The sequence below is a fragment of the Eubalaena glacialis genome, chromosome 9 (assembly GCF_028564815.1).
Source record: "Eubalaena glacialis isolate mEubGla1 chromosome 9, mEubGla1.1.hap2.+ XY, whole genome shotgun sequence".
Taxonomy (NCBI): domain Eukaryota; kingdom Metazoa; phylum Chordata; class Mammalia; order Artiodactyla; family Balaenidae; genus Eubalaena; species Eubalaena glacialis.
The window spans coordinates 87318677-87334286 of record NC_083724.1 but is presented as its reverse complement, the minus strand read 5'-3'; the positions used below and the strand labels follow the sequence as shown (position 1 = coordinate 87334286).

Below are 15610 nucleotides of genomic sequence, written 5' to 3'. Positions count from 1 at the left end.
AAAGGAGGACTCGTGGTTTCTGCATTCCAGTCGACAAACGATCAGTTGCAGATAAGACCTCAGCCAAAAGATCCCTTCCAGTCCTTGGATTTTTTCCTGGCTTAACATAGCGTGCTATCAAAGGAGAAGTATTTTAAATGTCACTCGAGAGAAAAGGAGGATGTGAAATAACCACCTGAGGTAAGTCCCAATAATTCAGCCAGTGACAGCTCAAAAAAAAGTTCAGTGTTTGGAAACGGTCCAAAGAAAACATGAAGTTTGTGTTTTGGAAGACAGTATTGCATGCACATCTATAAAAGGGATTTTCAAAGGCTCTGGAGATCTTTTGCCAGATCACCTTCCTTATAGGCCTGGATTCAGAATGCATCAGAGAAGCTTCCAGGGAAGTTCCCAGGGGGAGCAAGCTCCCTCTGCACTCTGCTAGGGGGGCTTGGCCAGCCCAGGCTTGTCCTACAACAGAGCATTCCCCCCACCGCCATGCTTGGTGAGCAGTGATGGCAGCAGGGGCCTCCCTGCGGTACCAAGCTGTTGCTTCTGGACTTGCAGACCCAGCAGATGCAAACAGCCAGTATGTGCTGGGCTCTGAGAGGGTGAGATCAGGGTCAGAGACCCAGGAGGCCCATCCCCTCCAAGCCCCTCATTCTAGCAAAGAGGAACTGGAGAGTAGGTGATCCACACAAGGACACATAATGCTCAAAAGCACACAAGTCAAGGTCAAAAGATGAGTTTCCTCAATTCCCTTCTTGGATTTTTTTCAGTCACTGGGAGACCAAGACCTGGAGAGGCAGAGGATTGCCCCAAATGAAACAACGCATGAGTGAAGTATGCAGACCCCAGCTCTCCTCACTTGAGTGTGCAGCCGCCTACTAGGCTTTGGTCTTACAGAATGTTTGTGGAATTCTGCTTCCATCAGCTAAGTAAGCACAGACAACTAACATCGCCTTTGGCCCTCCACCCTTCAGGCATCCACTTTCACAGCCTGCCTGAGACCAGTGTGTTCTGTTCAGGTGGTTCTTTCCATCCCCTCCTCCTTGGCCCCACTGCCAAGAGTCTTCCCTGTTCTAATGGGAAGGAATTGTGTCGAACTAGCCTCTCACTGTCTTTGAAGCAGAAAACAGCATATGGAGGTGGTTTAGTTTGGGTTCGGAGTTTTTCAGAGAAATGCCTTTATAACATTTCTAATTGGCCTCAACATCAAAGAAGGCGCGTCACTCACCAGACAGAGCAGCAGAGAACAATTAAGGATGGCTGAATGGCGAGATGTCAACCAGATTTGGGCAGTGACACCACCATTACCATCACCTTAAAGGACCATTCAGTGCACAATTACACAGCAGTGTCTTGGGGGATGTCTTCGAAAAAGATACCAAACATACTTGGTTAGTACCATAATGATCCTCTGAAAGCTTTCCACCCACTAGCAAATGGAGTCAAAATGCTAACACTGGAAAACCCCAGACGTCCTTCAGTTGGTGAATGGATACACTGTGGCATGTTCATATGACAGGGTACTACTCAGCAATACAAAGGGATGACTGATATAGCAACAACTTGGATGAATGTCAAATGCATTATGCTACCCAGACTTAAAAGGTACACATGCTATGATTCCATTTCTATAGCATTCTCGAAAAGGAGAGACTAGAGGAACAGAAAACTGATAAATAGTGGTCAGATGCTGGGGACAGTGGGGGTGTTAACTACAAGAGGCACAAGGAAATTTGGGGGGATTACAAAACTACTGTACCTCTTGATTGCAGTGGCGGTTACATGACAATATGTATTTGTTAAAACTCATAACATTGTACAATATAAAGTATAATGTTACTGCATGCAAACTATATCTGAAAAAAAAAGGCCCCCCCCATAAAAATCTAGTAGTAACCAGGAAAAAGAGCAAAACCCAACAAAGAATTTAAATATTTGCTGTTTCTAGGTGAGTTCCACTTTAATATTTAAAAACAAACTTACTGGGGGACAATGGATACATGTATACATATGGCTGAGTCCCTCTGCTGTGCACCTGAAACTATCACAACATTGTTAATTGCCTATACTCCAAAATAAAATTAAAAGTTAAAAAATAAATAAAAAAATAAAACAAAACATAAAAACAAACTTGCATCTCTCTGTACATTGGTGGCTCAATTGACTGGCTGTGTCCTTTGGAGCAACTGACTTCTCACCCCGTGGTGAGAGCAACAGGGACAGGTAATTAAGCTCCTCAAACTTTCAAGCATCCAGTATGAGTCAGGTCTAGAGAGAGGAGCTGGGCAAAACGGAGATGCCCCAGTGCCAGGCCTTGGAGAGCTCACAGGGGAAGGGATGAGAGCTCACAGGGGAAGGGATGGAAACACACAGGGGAGGTAGACCAGAAGTCCCCAACCTGGATATGGCTGCTCTGCAAAAGAAATACCACAGGTTTTTTCTGGAAGTTGACATCATGTCATTCATTAATTCAACTCATTTTTGATTTAAGCACAGTGAAAAACAGAGATGCAGAAAGTCCTGGAACTCACCCCCACATATAGAAAGACATTCTTCCACCCCAACTGCTTCCATTGGGCCACCACAGGCTTCCACAGGATAAAATGGGACCCTGGGGAGACTGCAGGGCACACCATTCATACAGTTTGGATGTGAATGTCTGTGACTGGTGTCCCCTGGAATTCTGTGAGGAGGTGTTTCTGGCAGGAAACCCACCCCAGCTCCACCTGCAGGCTTCTGAGAAAGATGCAAGTTCAAGAGGTCAAGTCTGTGCTTCCCAACCTTTCTATCCCACCTCATGGACCATGAGGATATCTATGCTTCTTGCAGCCTGAGATAACCAGCCAGGGGGCTCCAATGTCCCCAGGCCCTGCCTAGTTACCCTGAGAGTGAGGGGACCAACCCACGGCCCAGCCCACCTGGAACGTGAGGGACGCTCCTTGATCCTCCACTCGAGGAGCCTGGGAGGATCCAGAAGGGTGCTTGCCAGTGGGTCTGGAGACCGGGGAAACTGAGTTCTAGTGTTAGGGCACCTCTGGCCTACTTGGAGCCTTTGCGAAACAGGTGCCCCCTCTTCCAGGAAGAGGTCCCAGAGCATCAGCTGGATTTCAGTCCTGACCCCACCCCTTCTCAGCCTGCTGCAGAGCCTTTGGCAGGGTACAAACTGCTCGTCCTGCAGGATGGCCTTGCCTAAGAGCCAGAAGTTCTGTCCTGTGTGCTGTACATATCCTATCCACCTCTGTCAGGGGGGACGGACTGTCTTTCAGCAAATTCAAAGTACTGACTAGCATGTCTGTGATTTTCTTTTGAGGATAGCAAACATAAATACCTAGGAGTTCCTAGTTTCCTAGAATTCAATTTCCTCAGTCTAGGTCAGGCTTAACTTCTGAAGTCCCCCACGCTCACATAGACGGCTCAAAATGGCTTCCTCTGCTGCTTCCCTATAGCTACCAAGAACTGAATCTAGCTAGTCCTCAAACCTGTTTGATGGCCAAATGGCAACCAAGGAGCTCCCTATCTGGAAAAAGTACACTTGGAGTCATACCTCACACTTTATACCCAAAGGAATTCCAGATGGATGACAGAATTTAAACATAAATAATAAACCATAAAAGTACTAGAAGAAACTATAGAAAATATTTTTTAATGAACTCAAAGTGAGCAGAGACTTTCTAAATGTGATACAAAACCTGGAAAAGATGAAAAAAATTTGATAAATTTGACTACTTTAAAAAAATATCCATTTGGGATGATGAAAATGTTCTGGAGCTGGATTGTGGTGCATAACCAATGTGAATGTACTTAATACCACTAAACTGTACACTTAAAAATGGTTAAAATGGTATATTTTATTTTATGTATATTTTACCATAATACAGAAAAACATATCCGTGGGGGGGAAAGAGCAGAAACAAAGTCAAAAGACAAAGGACACCCTAGAGAAAAGATGTCTAAATCATGCCATAGACAAAGCAATTTTTAATATATAATGAGTTCCTACAAATTAATAGAGAGAGGTCTAAAAAGTTATTGAAAAATGAGCAAACAGTATGAACTGAAAGTTCACAGCAAAGACAAATAGTTCTTAAGCACATGAAGAGAAGCTTATACTCATTCATATTTAAAAATTAATGAGGGAATTCCCTGGCGGTTCAGTAGTTAGGACTTGGTGCTTTCACTGCGGTGGCCTGGGTTCAATCGCTGGTTGGGGAACTAAGATCCTGCAAGCCATGCAGCGGGGCCAAAAGAAAAAAAAAATAATGAAACCACACCTATCAAAATAGAATGCACCCAGAAGTTTTAAAAGAAGGTAGAGAAATCAGCTCTCTCAATTGTGGGTCATTGGGTTGTAAGCTGGCTTATCTTCTATGAAGAGCAACTTGGCGATATCTACCAGAATGACAAATGCTCGTACCCTCTGACCCAGCTATTTCACTTCTAGGAATTTATCCTACAGATATTTTCAACCTTTTATACAAAGGTATTCACTGAAGAATTATTTGTAATAGAAAATTAGAAACGAACCCTAAAAGTTCATAGATAGGGAGAGAGTTAAATTACGGTAAACTCAAAGAACAGAAAAAGGCATTTCTCTTTGTGCAGTAATGGGATGATTTTCAAAATATGTTGCGAGGTGAAAAAAACCAAGTGTGGAACAATGCATATAACATGATACCATCTCAGTAAAAACATGAAAATATGCATAAGCTTACTGACTGAAATATGCACAGGCTCTACCTGGAAGGATCCCCAAGAAGCTGAGGAGCTGGTAGCTGGAAGACAGAAGGAGGGACACGACTTTCCCTGCATGTTCTCTCTGACATCTGTGTCGTGTGAAAGGTATGACCCGCTTCATTTTAGAAGACGTAAAGGGATCTGTATGTCTCTTGTTCCCCATAACTGGTTACCCACATTGGGTACTGATGACTAGGGCAAGTCCCCACACTGCTAGACAAGAAGGCCCTGCCTTCCCTAGAAGATGGGGAAGAAAAATGCCAGACTTAATAAAGCTGGAAGAAAGGGACACAGAAGGAGATGCGGCCCTCTCTCCTCTTTTTTGTGTCACTGCCCGAGCGCTAACATCCCACCAGAAGGCAGGGCTCTGTCAGGCAGTTCTGACGGTGGAGATTCTGACGGTGCCTCTTCCTCCCTGAGCTTCCTCACTGTCCACCAAGGACCTTGTCCTCATGCGGTGCAAACTGGAGTCCCATGAACTGGCTGCTGGTCCCAGCTCTGAAGTCTCACTCATCCATGTGAACAACACTTTCTGAGTCTCCAAGCACACATCTGGCACCATCCTTGGGACTGGGCTCAGCAGTGAGTAAGACAGGTAAGCAGTTGCCTTTTCAGACCTTAACAACGGAGCTGGGGAAGCGCTCCAGCCGGTCCGTGCTGCTCATGAGAGCCCACTGCTCATTTTGCAGAAATTTTGTGAGCTGCGTGTTAAACATAGCCACTGTTAAAGAATACAGAATCCAACAATGTCCCAATCCCGGCAATGACACCAAAAGCTAAAAAGATAGCACTACTGCAATCAGCAGTGCTGAAGTTGAAAGAGGGTTCAATTTACTGAATATAATTTGTACAAGGGTGAGAAATCGTTGAACAGTAGATCACATGCCAGATTGAGTGGCAATCAATTTATTGGGAAAAGAATTAGCAGATGGGGACGCCTCTCCATTTGTCAAAACATCATCAAGCATAGGTTGACCACAGCAAAAATTAACAAATGCATGCTGGCTATATATTGGCTATATGGAATTTATAATAATGAATATGGATATTTTGTGATTATTTGTAAATTGTTACACATCCTTTACGTCAGTAAAATTTACAATAAATGTATGTATGGTATACATATACATGTGTATATTATATATATGTATATATATATATATACACGTATGTAAGTATATACACACATACGCGCATTTCAATTCACACTGAATTGAACTCTGCTACCTTGAGATTAACTTCTCTAAACTCTGGTTTCCCAATCTGAAAAAGAAGCATAAAAAAACCACTTCCCACCTGCCTTCAAGGGTCAAAAAAGAAACTCTAAGCCATAAAGTTGAACCCTAGTTGTCTCCAATATCCTGATTCTTCCCATCCCACGGTGGCTGATTTTTAAATACCTGCTCGCAACAACTGTCCTTGGCTTTCGAGCAGCTGTCTTCTCGCCTGTAACCTCTTTATTACCACAGGAAGGAATGCTACCCGAGAAACAAGAGCTGCACCACCTTGGAAACTGCTCTGGCTCCAGATGTCCCTGCCCCCTCAGAGCAGGGCTCCCCCAAGCTGGCAGTCCCTCCACTTGCTCCCTGAGTGGGGAGGCTAACTGACACCTTGTCGTAAGGCTGGCAGCGCTCCCAAACCCTCAGCAGCAGGAGCCCATTTTCCCATCAATTCGTTTACACGATTCTACCAGAGCCCTCTGTTTCTTCTCTCTGGGTGCAACTCCAAGCACTTTCTAGAGAATTAATTTTAAACCATAATTAAATCCTATCTTTTAAGAACACATGATACACCTTTCTACTCGCACTAGAATCAATTAAAATTTACTGGGGAAGAAGTCAATTCTATATTCAGACTTCCTTTTTGCTTTTTGAAGCCCCAGTTTTCCAGCATCGTAAAAAAAAGAGAGCAAATTTGATGGTACTGAAGAGACTGCCGACTGCAGAAAGGTTTAACATCAAGTCCCATGGTTTTCACTTTTAAACTGCAAATATTCCAGGGCAAACAGTTGTGCTGTAGAGGCTCTGTTCACAGACTCAGCACAAACGTGTGCTGCTTTCTCTAAGAACCACGCTAGCTGTGACATGGGCACATCAACAGCTGGTGCCTATTGCCTCTAGTACCTACTTTCCCTTCAATAACTGAGAGGGGGTCAACCACAGTGTATTCCCACTAGACTCCCCCATACTTTAAAATCAGACAATGAGAATAGGTCACATGGTAAAAAAAAAAAAAAGTACCAATAGATTTGGGGGAAATCATCAGGATTTCTACAATGGAAATTGTACAATGGAAAGGATATAGCTGTTTTGTCCATATCCTACTCTCCAGCTAGCAGTTGAAACTGGGACCCACTCTGTACCTTTACAGGGCTGTCGCTACCCAGGGCTATTCCAAGGATGAAAACATACTATGCATCTTAAGGAACTTTTTAGTGATTACTTATCCACCTTTAAAACTCATAGGAACTATGGTACAGTCCTTCATTTAGGAATATTGTGATATGACCAATTAAGACAACAGGTATTTCTGGAATACTTTCTCTGTGCAAGATGCTGGGAACAAAAGAACTATGACACCTTAAGGGGCTTACAATCTAGGGGAGATAAACACAGATACACACACACACACACACACACACACATGCAGGGACGGCCAGCAATGCAACATGGAGAGTCTAAATGCTGGATGACTGTGGCAAAGAGGAAATATCCAGGAGTTTGCAAGAGGAGGGAACACTTTGAAAGGGGATGGTCAGGAGTGACTTCCTGGGAAAAATGGGATATAAACCCAGTATTCAGAGTAGGGAGGAGGATCCTTCACACTGATAGTACAGATTCTGATCACCTGCACCAACAGAGGGGAGCAGTTGCATGGCAAACCCAGTGCTATTTCACAGCTGTCACTAGCGGACGTCCCTCTCCTGGTTACTCTGCATCTCCTCCATCTGTCCACACACCACCCACCCCACCCCACCCAATCTGTTCTTCACTGTTCTCTGCCCAGCTGGAGGCTGCCCCACATCCTGCTCCCTGCAGGGGGTTAAGAGGAGGCACTGGCAGGAAGGAGGAGAGAGAGGTCAGGGTGTGTCTTCCCCAAAGTGGCATATGTGCTGAAGGCCCTCCTCAGCGGCCCCAGCTCAGCCCTAGGCACAGTATCAGCTTCCCAGACTGTGTGTACTTGGCCATCCTTCACCTTGACCATCAGGAGTGGACTCATTTCTTTTTTTTTTAATTTTATTTATTTATTTTTGGCTGTGTTGGGTCTTCGTTGCTGCGCACGGGCTTTCTCTAGTTGCGGCGAGCGGGGGCTACTCTTCGTTGCAGTGCGCGTGTTCTCGCTGCGGTGGCTTCTCTTGTTGCGGAGCACGGGCTCTAGGCGCGCAGGCTTCAGTAGTTGTGGCACGCGGGCTCAGAAGTTGTGGCACACGGGCTTAGTTGCTCCACGGCACATGGGATCTTCCCGGACCAGGGCTCAAACCCGTGTTCCCTGCATTGGCAGGTGGATTCTCAACCACTGTGCCAACAGGGAAGGGGCGTGGACTCATTTGTTGCCAGCACCCTGACTGACCCATTTCCCTTCCCCACCGTGCCCTCCAAATCAGCCCCTGTCCTTTCACACCCTCCACCACTGACAAGCTTCCCCAGGTGACTTCCGTTTAAGTGCCCCTCCCCCAGGGAGCTGGGAGAGGGCAGAGAGCACTCGTCACACCTCCTGCCACATCCTGAGACCTGACTTTTCACCTTTAAAAGCCCTCTGCTGGGAAGAGGGGATATTGGAGGCAGTAACTAAGCTATATGGGTTCCCCACAGTCACAGAGCATGCTATGCCATCCAGCCTGCTGGAGAGGCAAGATCCAGGGCCTAAGAAAATGAAAAGCGAATAAAAAGCAAGGAGTTATCTAGCTTTGACTAAAAATTAGAAATCAGCATTAAAAAACACACACACACAAAGCTATTAAGCAGGTTAAAAACAGAGTCGTGGAGACGGCAGCAGAAGGCCACCCTTAGGAGACAGTAGGGTGGACTGAGGTCAGGCAGTGATGGGAACCCAGACGAGCCATGACTCAGAGCAGCCTGCTCAGCAGGATGGGGCAAGGCAGAAACTTCGATGTTCGTCATGGGCGGCTACCACACTGGACGAGTGACATCCGGAAGTCTCTCCAGGTCTTACTCATTGTCAGTGCCACCCCACGCCTCTGGGAAACAGCAGACACACCCACTCCATGGACAGTACATAAAAGCCAGACTAAGACAACACCTGCCTCAGACCTCTGGCTCACACGATCTGCAGCCTGCTCTCTTCCTTCCCAAGCTCTGGACACCCAAGGTCAATACCTTCCTTCAGGGGCACTTTCTTTGCTCACTGGGTGCAGGATCCTCCTTGCCTACTACCCGCTCCAACCCCTAGGTCCATTTGTTAACACTTCCCTGCCCTGATCCTGTAGTCCAGTGGTTCTCAATGGGCTGGGGCGGGGGTGGGGGCAGATGTTACTAGCATCCAGAGGGCAGAAGCCAGGGATACTGTTAAACATCCCACAACCACAAAGAATCATCCCTACCAAAATGTCACTAGTACCAAGGTTGAGAACTTTCAGTTTAAAGGAAGGAAACATCAGGCTTCCCTGGTGGCGCAGTCGTTTAGAATCCGCCTGCCAAGGCAGGGGACACAGGTTCGAGCCCTGGTTGGGGAAGATCCCACATGCCGCGGAGCAACTAGGCCCGTGAGCCACAACTACTGAGCCTGCGCTCTACAGCCCGTGCTCTGCAACAAGAGAAGCCACTGCAATGAGAACCCCGCGTACTGCAACAAAGAGTAGCCCCCGCTCGACGCAACTAGAGAAAGCCCGCGCGCAGCAACAAAGACCCCACGCAGCAACAAAGACCCCACGCAGTAAAAAATAAATAAATAAAATAAATAAATTTATTTAAAAAAAAAAAAAGGAAGGAAACGTATTGAACACATTGTATGAGCCAGGCACTGTGCTGGATGTTTTAAAGTTCTTTAAACTTCTCCCTTCCATGACAGGGCAGAGAAACAGGCCACAGAGCAAGCCCTACCACCCATCACCCAATCTCCAGTCATGACTTAGCAATTTTGGGTGTCCAATGGTTGCCTCCACCATCTTAAACACATTATCCAAGGCCAATGTGTTTCCGAACTTCGGTTTTCTCATCTGTAAAATGTGGATTAAATACCTACCTCCAGCCCCTGGTCTAAAATGGGTTCCCAGTAAATCTTAGTTTCCTTGTCTCCTCCTCCATGTCTGAGTTCCAATTTCTTCCAGGGAATAAATGGGTAGACATGCGTGAGCACACATATCTGCTCAGGCACCCACCTGCTTATGTTTCCATGTCCCCACAAGAATCTGAATGAATGAGTGAATAAATGAATGAACCCTCCAAGTCAGAATGGCCTCTTCTTGCCTGAACTCCAGAAACAGTTTTTCATACTTAATTTCTCTCACTCCTTATTTAGGTTTTCTATTATCATTGGTTGTATAAAGTCTGTCTGCCCTACTTGGTTAGGAACTTGCTGAGATAAACGGTCCTGCCTGACACCCCAGCCAGTGCCCTATCATTCAGAAGTCCAATCAACCCTGGACGAATGAATATGTGATGGGCGGATATCACGGTTCACACGACACTTTTGTTTAACAGTCTATTTATCTTGCCTGTTTATAGTTAGCATTGTCACTCCCTGATATTTCACTTGAACCTACCTTATAAACCCAATTTCTGGGCATTTTCCCTTGCAAATTTGTGAGCATCTAATGTCACTTTTATAAACTACAGATATCTCTACTCAATGGCCCAAAGAATAAGGAACCATCCTTTAAAGGGGCCTCTGGTGCGACCGCCATGTTCCTTGAACAAATGGGCCCCCAGTCCAGGGAAAAAGGATGCACTCAAACGCCTAAGTGGGCATTTACTCCCAGCAGCTGGCAGAACCTCGCCATTAAGTAAATCCTAACAATTCAGCCTTTCAGCCACCAACCTAATAGGCTTTTCTTGGCACAGGCAATTCTGGCTTGGCCAAACACTTATTTTCACATCTTAAATCAGTACGTGTCAGAACTGAACGGAGGCTCAGACCTGCTGTACGTCTTGCCTTCTGCAGCAAGTTCATCTCAGAATGGAACCCACACTCATTCAGATTCCTTCTTCCATAAAGATCTGTAAGAAAAATCAATGATTTGTTCATCCAATCAAATTCCTAGCCTCTTATTGGGCTGCTTAAGACAGTTTTTTCATTCAAAAAGCAGCTAGAAAAATGAAATTGACTTTTCAGGAAGTTACAGTACACCCTGTTAAAACATAAATTTGTGTGCTGACATACCTCAGGTTCTTAATAACGCCAGGATGACCGTCCCTCTGAGCATTTCCGAGCAGCTCCCTCCTGGCTGTTGTGCAGCTTTTAGTTGTCCTGGCTTCCCTGAAAGCATGTTTTCCCATCTTAATTGGCCCTCCTTGACATGAGCTCCTCCCTCCCTCTTCCAGGGGCATCTGGGTGCACTTTGGCAATGGCATCCCTGTAAGCCCCATCTCCAGCAGCCCACTTTCAAATGCACGGCTCAATTCCTGGCTAACTTGTTTCTCAGGAGCTCTGCAAATCATTGACCACGCTACCGGGCGGACCCACCAGGGAGCCCAGCACATAAACTGAGTCCTGGGTCCGAGCCAGCCGGAACGGGCAGCTAGAAGGGCAGATCACATGAACGACGTCAAACTTGGTAGAATGAGCCCACCCTGTGGGCTGAGCCAAAGATGGGGACAGAGACAGAGGAGAAAAGAAGAGAAGGAAGAAGGATGGAATTGAGAAGAGGGCCGTCACCCCCACCCCGCCCCTGGGAGACCAGGTCAGAACCTGGGTGGGGAAATGAGGAACTAACAGAAAAAGGCAGGACCCCGGTGACAAGGATCCAGAAGCATGTTCAGTCTCTCCTGCACTCTCTGTCTTATTAAACAGCCGCCCCTTCTCCAGCACTTACAGTGTGCCTGCTACTGGGCCAAGTGCCTTACACGCATTACGTGTGTCTTCACAACAACCTTATGAGGTAGGTATGATTATTATCCCCGTTTCACAGATGAGAAAACTGAGTCTCACAGAAGTCAAGTGACTTTCCCAAGGCAACAGCTAGTGCATTGTGGAGTCAGGGATTTGGGTCAAAAGCTCGGAACCACATTCTAATTTCTGAACATGTACCTTCATAAGGCAAATAAACAAAGCCTCCTGTGCGTTTAGCTGAATCCCACCCCATGTAAGAGACACAAAAAGCCATGCTTTCTACTCTCAGAAAACTCACAATTCAGAGAGAGACAAGAATCACATGAACAAGCCAAGTGTAAAATAATACCAAGTGCCCAGTTATTTACCGCACATTAAGGGATACAGGAAATAAGAGAGAATCTGCACGACTAGCCGTGGACATGCTCCACAGAAGCCTGCAGGCCGAAACAGCTCACTTTGCTTCGCTTTTTAGTTCTCCAGGTTAAAACTTGTCTCTAATACAGATAATTTTTTTTAAGTAAAATTTTTTTTTTGCCGCCCACCCAGCCTGGGCCGGAGGGGAGGCGGCTCAGGGTCGGCGAGGACACCAACCTCCGCGCCACCGCGTCGCTCCTCCGGCCGGCCTGGGCGCGTGGGTCGGTCAGGACCCCGGCCCCGCGGGCGGCGGGCGGCGGGCGGAGGGCGGGCTGCTCCGGGGGGACGAGGCCCTGCAGCCTCCCCGCCGCCTCCACAGCGGGTTCCCGGCTGTCCCTTAAGTCGCTGTGGGCCCCTCCTCCGTCGGCGGCTTGGTTCAGAACACGTTTTTAGACGGGGTCAAAGGGCACATTGGGGCGCGGGGTCAGACGAGGGTGCGGGGAAGGGGCGCCAGAGACTCGGGAATGTTGAGAGCCCAGACCCGCCGGGACGCGGGGTCCTGCTCCGCGGTTGCTCTGCCTGACCTTTCCCTGTGGGTGCAAAAAAATTTTTTTTAATGTTTTTAATTATCTGCATGAAAGACAATGTTGCTTCTGAAGAGGAGGCCTACAAAGGATGGTCCATATTAATTGGTAACATTAATAAAACCGGATATACTCATTCAGTGCCCGAAGAATGTTTAGCAAAACCGAGGGACTTCATGCTTCTACACCACCTCGACTTGCCTGTCCACTGCCGTATTTGCCAAGCTTTCCTATCTCTCTGTGCTATGGGAGGGGTGGGGAGGAAAGCAAGACCGATAAAACTTCATCCTGGAAAATATTCCACTTGTTCTAATTCACTTCCTCTCCCAAACAATTGAATCAGCTTCCTGAAGCTCCATGAGGGGGGATATCGGCCAGGTGCTCAAACCTTATCAATTCTAAATGGGAAATTGTAAATATCTTCCCTCCATTCCAAAGCTAGTTTGAATTACATGGCAAAGAAATGCCTAGAACAAGGTCTCAAGCAGTCATTTTATAAATTCTCCACCAAATGGGATGACAGGTGAGGATTCTACTTCACTCCAATTGTACAATGTGGAAATAGAGACATTCGGGAGAAAACAAGAGCAGAGGTGCCTTACATCAGCCAGGCCTTGTCCTGAGCACACTGGTGCCACTGCAATTATGGTCTGCAGAGAAGTGTAAGCCGGCCACGAAAGGGGAAGGAAATAAACCTGTGATTATCCAAAGACCGGGGAGCTCCTGAGGATATTTTGGTGGAAGTTTCTGGCATTAAAAACAGCAGTTCACATGCTGATTCTAGACACTCTGAGTGGCAAAGACAACATTGAGAAAGACAACTTTCTATATTCACATTCCAAGTGTACATCAGAAACCCCCGGCAGTATCTGGTTTCAATTACACTGATTTATGTACCAGTAAAATAGTATTTTTAAGATAACAAATAACTTCTTAACTTTTTCTGGCTTACCAAATTTCTCAGGACAGCTCCTCTGGGTATCAGGTGCAATTCAGCATTTCCAGCTTCAGCAGTTAGCTGTGAAAAGTCTATTCTCTACAGTATTCGTATACCTACAGTGCCCATAGCTTTGTTTTTGTAAAGGGAAGCAGCTTGCAATTCTCAGTCTATTAAATACTACACTCAAAAGGTTGCAGTCTTTCATCACTCTCCCAGAGACACATATTTCTGCCGCTTACCCATAAACCACAGATGGAAAAAAAAAAAAAAAAAATTGAGCTCTACCCAGAGGAGGCAAAACGATTTAGAAGAGCTTCTCAAAGGAGGGCGGAAACATTAGAACAGAATCAGCACTAACTACTGACCTCTTCTCCCCCAAGCCACTCCATCTATGTGCGAACGTATCCCTCTGTCACTATTTTGTCCTATCACCTGAGTCGTATCTACCCTCCTGCGTATACAGCCTGGTCATAGACGGTGGTATGAGTTGCTAGGCGGACATAAAGACAGGCAGTTCAGAGGGAAATCTGACCCTCTTCATGATGGGACCAAAAAAAGGTACTGATTACCTCTCCTACATTTCTTTTGCAACTGGAAAATTCCACACTGGGGGGCCAGGAACAAGAGCATGGAGGACCAAAGTAAGGTCTCGAAAATCCTGACAATCCTTACAAGTTAAAAAGGGAAGGGATGCATGGTTTCAAAAGTAGAAAACAATGAACTATAGAAAAAACTAACAATGGAAAAAAATGGAAATTCACTCATTCTTTATACGTGAAAACTTACTATATCAACTGTACCGGAGATATTTGAAAACCAGCCCCATTCATCACATTATATCTAAGAAAGAATAATCAGACAGTTTTGACCGAAAATAAAATGTGTCCCACAAGAGTCCACACACAGGGCTAAATTTCCCAGCTGAAAACCATCAGGCTTATGAATATAAGCACCATCAATATAAACCTTTCAAACACCAGAGATCGGCAGTTCACAGCATTCATTTGTTCAAACATTACATTCCTCATCCAAAGTTGAATGTTTGATAAAGGGAAAAATCAACAACTTTCTCCCTGCCTCCTTCCCCTCCTGACAACTCTGAATGTATCAATACATTATATTACTGAATAAAATTTCTCAAGTTGACAATTGGAATGTCGACAGGTAGGACATAGGGTAAAGCCCTGGGGTCATTTCTCAGAGGTTAGCAACATTATACTTAAATGACTGCAGTGTGGTCTGTAAGCCACACGAGCTTTCAACGTCACCTCCAAAAGACAGAAGCGATAAACAAGAGTCACTAAGGATCACACCTGTCAGTTATCACCAGAGTTTAGTTACCAGCACATGACTGGTTTTGTTTTGTTCTGGACTGGGATTGAAAATAAGACCAACTATTTCAGGTTTCAGACTTTTTCCCTGTAAAAATCCTTTTAGTACATTAAACCTAGAATGGGGATATGACACTTTCTGTTTTACCTAAGAAAGATGTACTAGTTAGACAAAGTTATTTTTAAACCCATTTTTGTTAGATGATGTAGAAAAACCAAAGGTCAGTCATTTTTTCCTCTACTCTCTCCTAACTGTACATTTACAGGAACTAATTTAGAATGTAAACAAAGTGATAGACTGGATTTATTATAAATAATTATACTACCATATAATCTCTCTCAAGGCTGAGGGATGATGCATTCTGTTGTGATAACTTACCACAGCAAACCAAAGCAAAACAATTAAGTATCACCTTCCACATAAAGCCTCAAACAATCACACCCCAGCCTTAAACCAGACAGACTAGTATACATTCCATGACTCAAAGGTTGAATAATAATGAAAGTGTTCTGTGAACTTTTTAAAAAGCTAAATTATGAACTTTGGCACTTGGGTAAGACTACGGCACGTACTAGCACCATTCATAACTATGGGGCACAAGCCATTTGGAAAAGGCAAGAAGGTCACGTGTGTTGTCAAATGCCCATGAGAGTTCTGAACTCAAAGC

General features: G+C 45.5%; 1 protein-coding gene across 4 annotated transcripts in view; it reads right to left on the bottom strand.

Annotated features, from left to right (window-relative positions):
- DAPK1 (death associated protein kinase 1) overlaps positions 1-15610 on the bottom strand; it is a 206723-nt gene that overhangs the window by 184013 nt on the left and 7100 nt on the right. For 2 of the 4 annotated variants that reach the window (XM_061200572.1, XM_061200573.1), the window contains exon 3: positions 11062-11157. The exons of 1 other annotated variant lie outside the window; for it this stretch is intronic. In XM_061200572.1, coding sequence (XP_061056555.1) covers positions 11062-11157 — 96 coding nt within the window. Of the gene's footprint in view, positions 1-11061; positions 11158-12324; positions 12337-15610 lie in introns of those variants that run through there. One more of the 4 variants, XM_061200575.1, reaches the window with a different exon arrangement.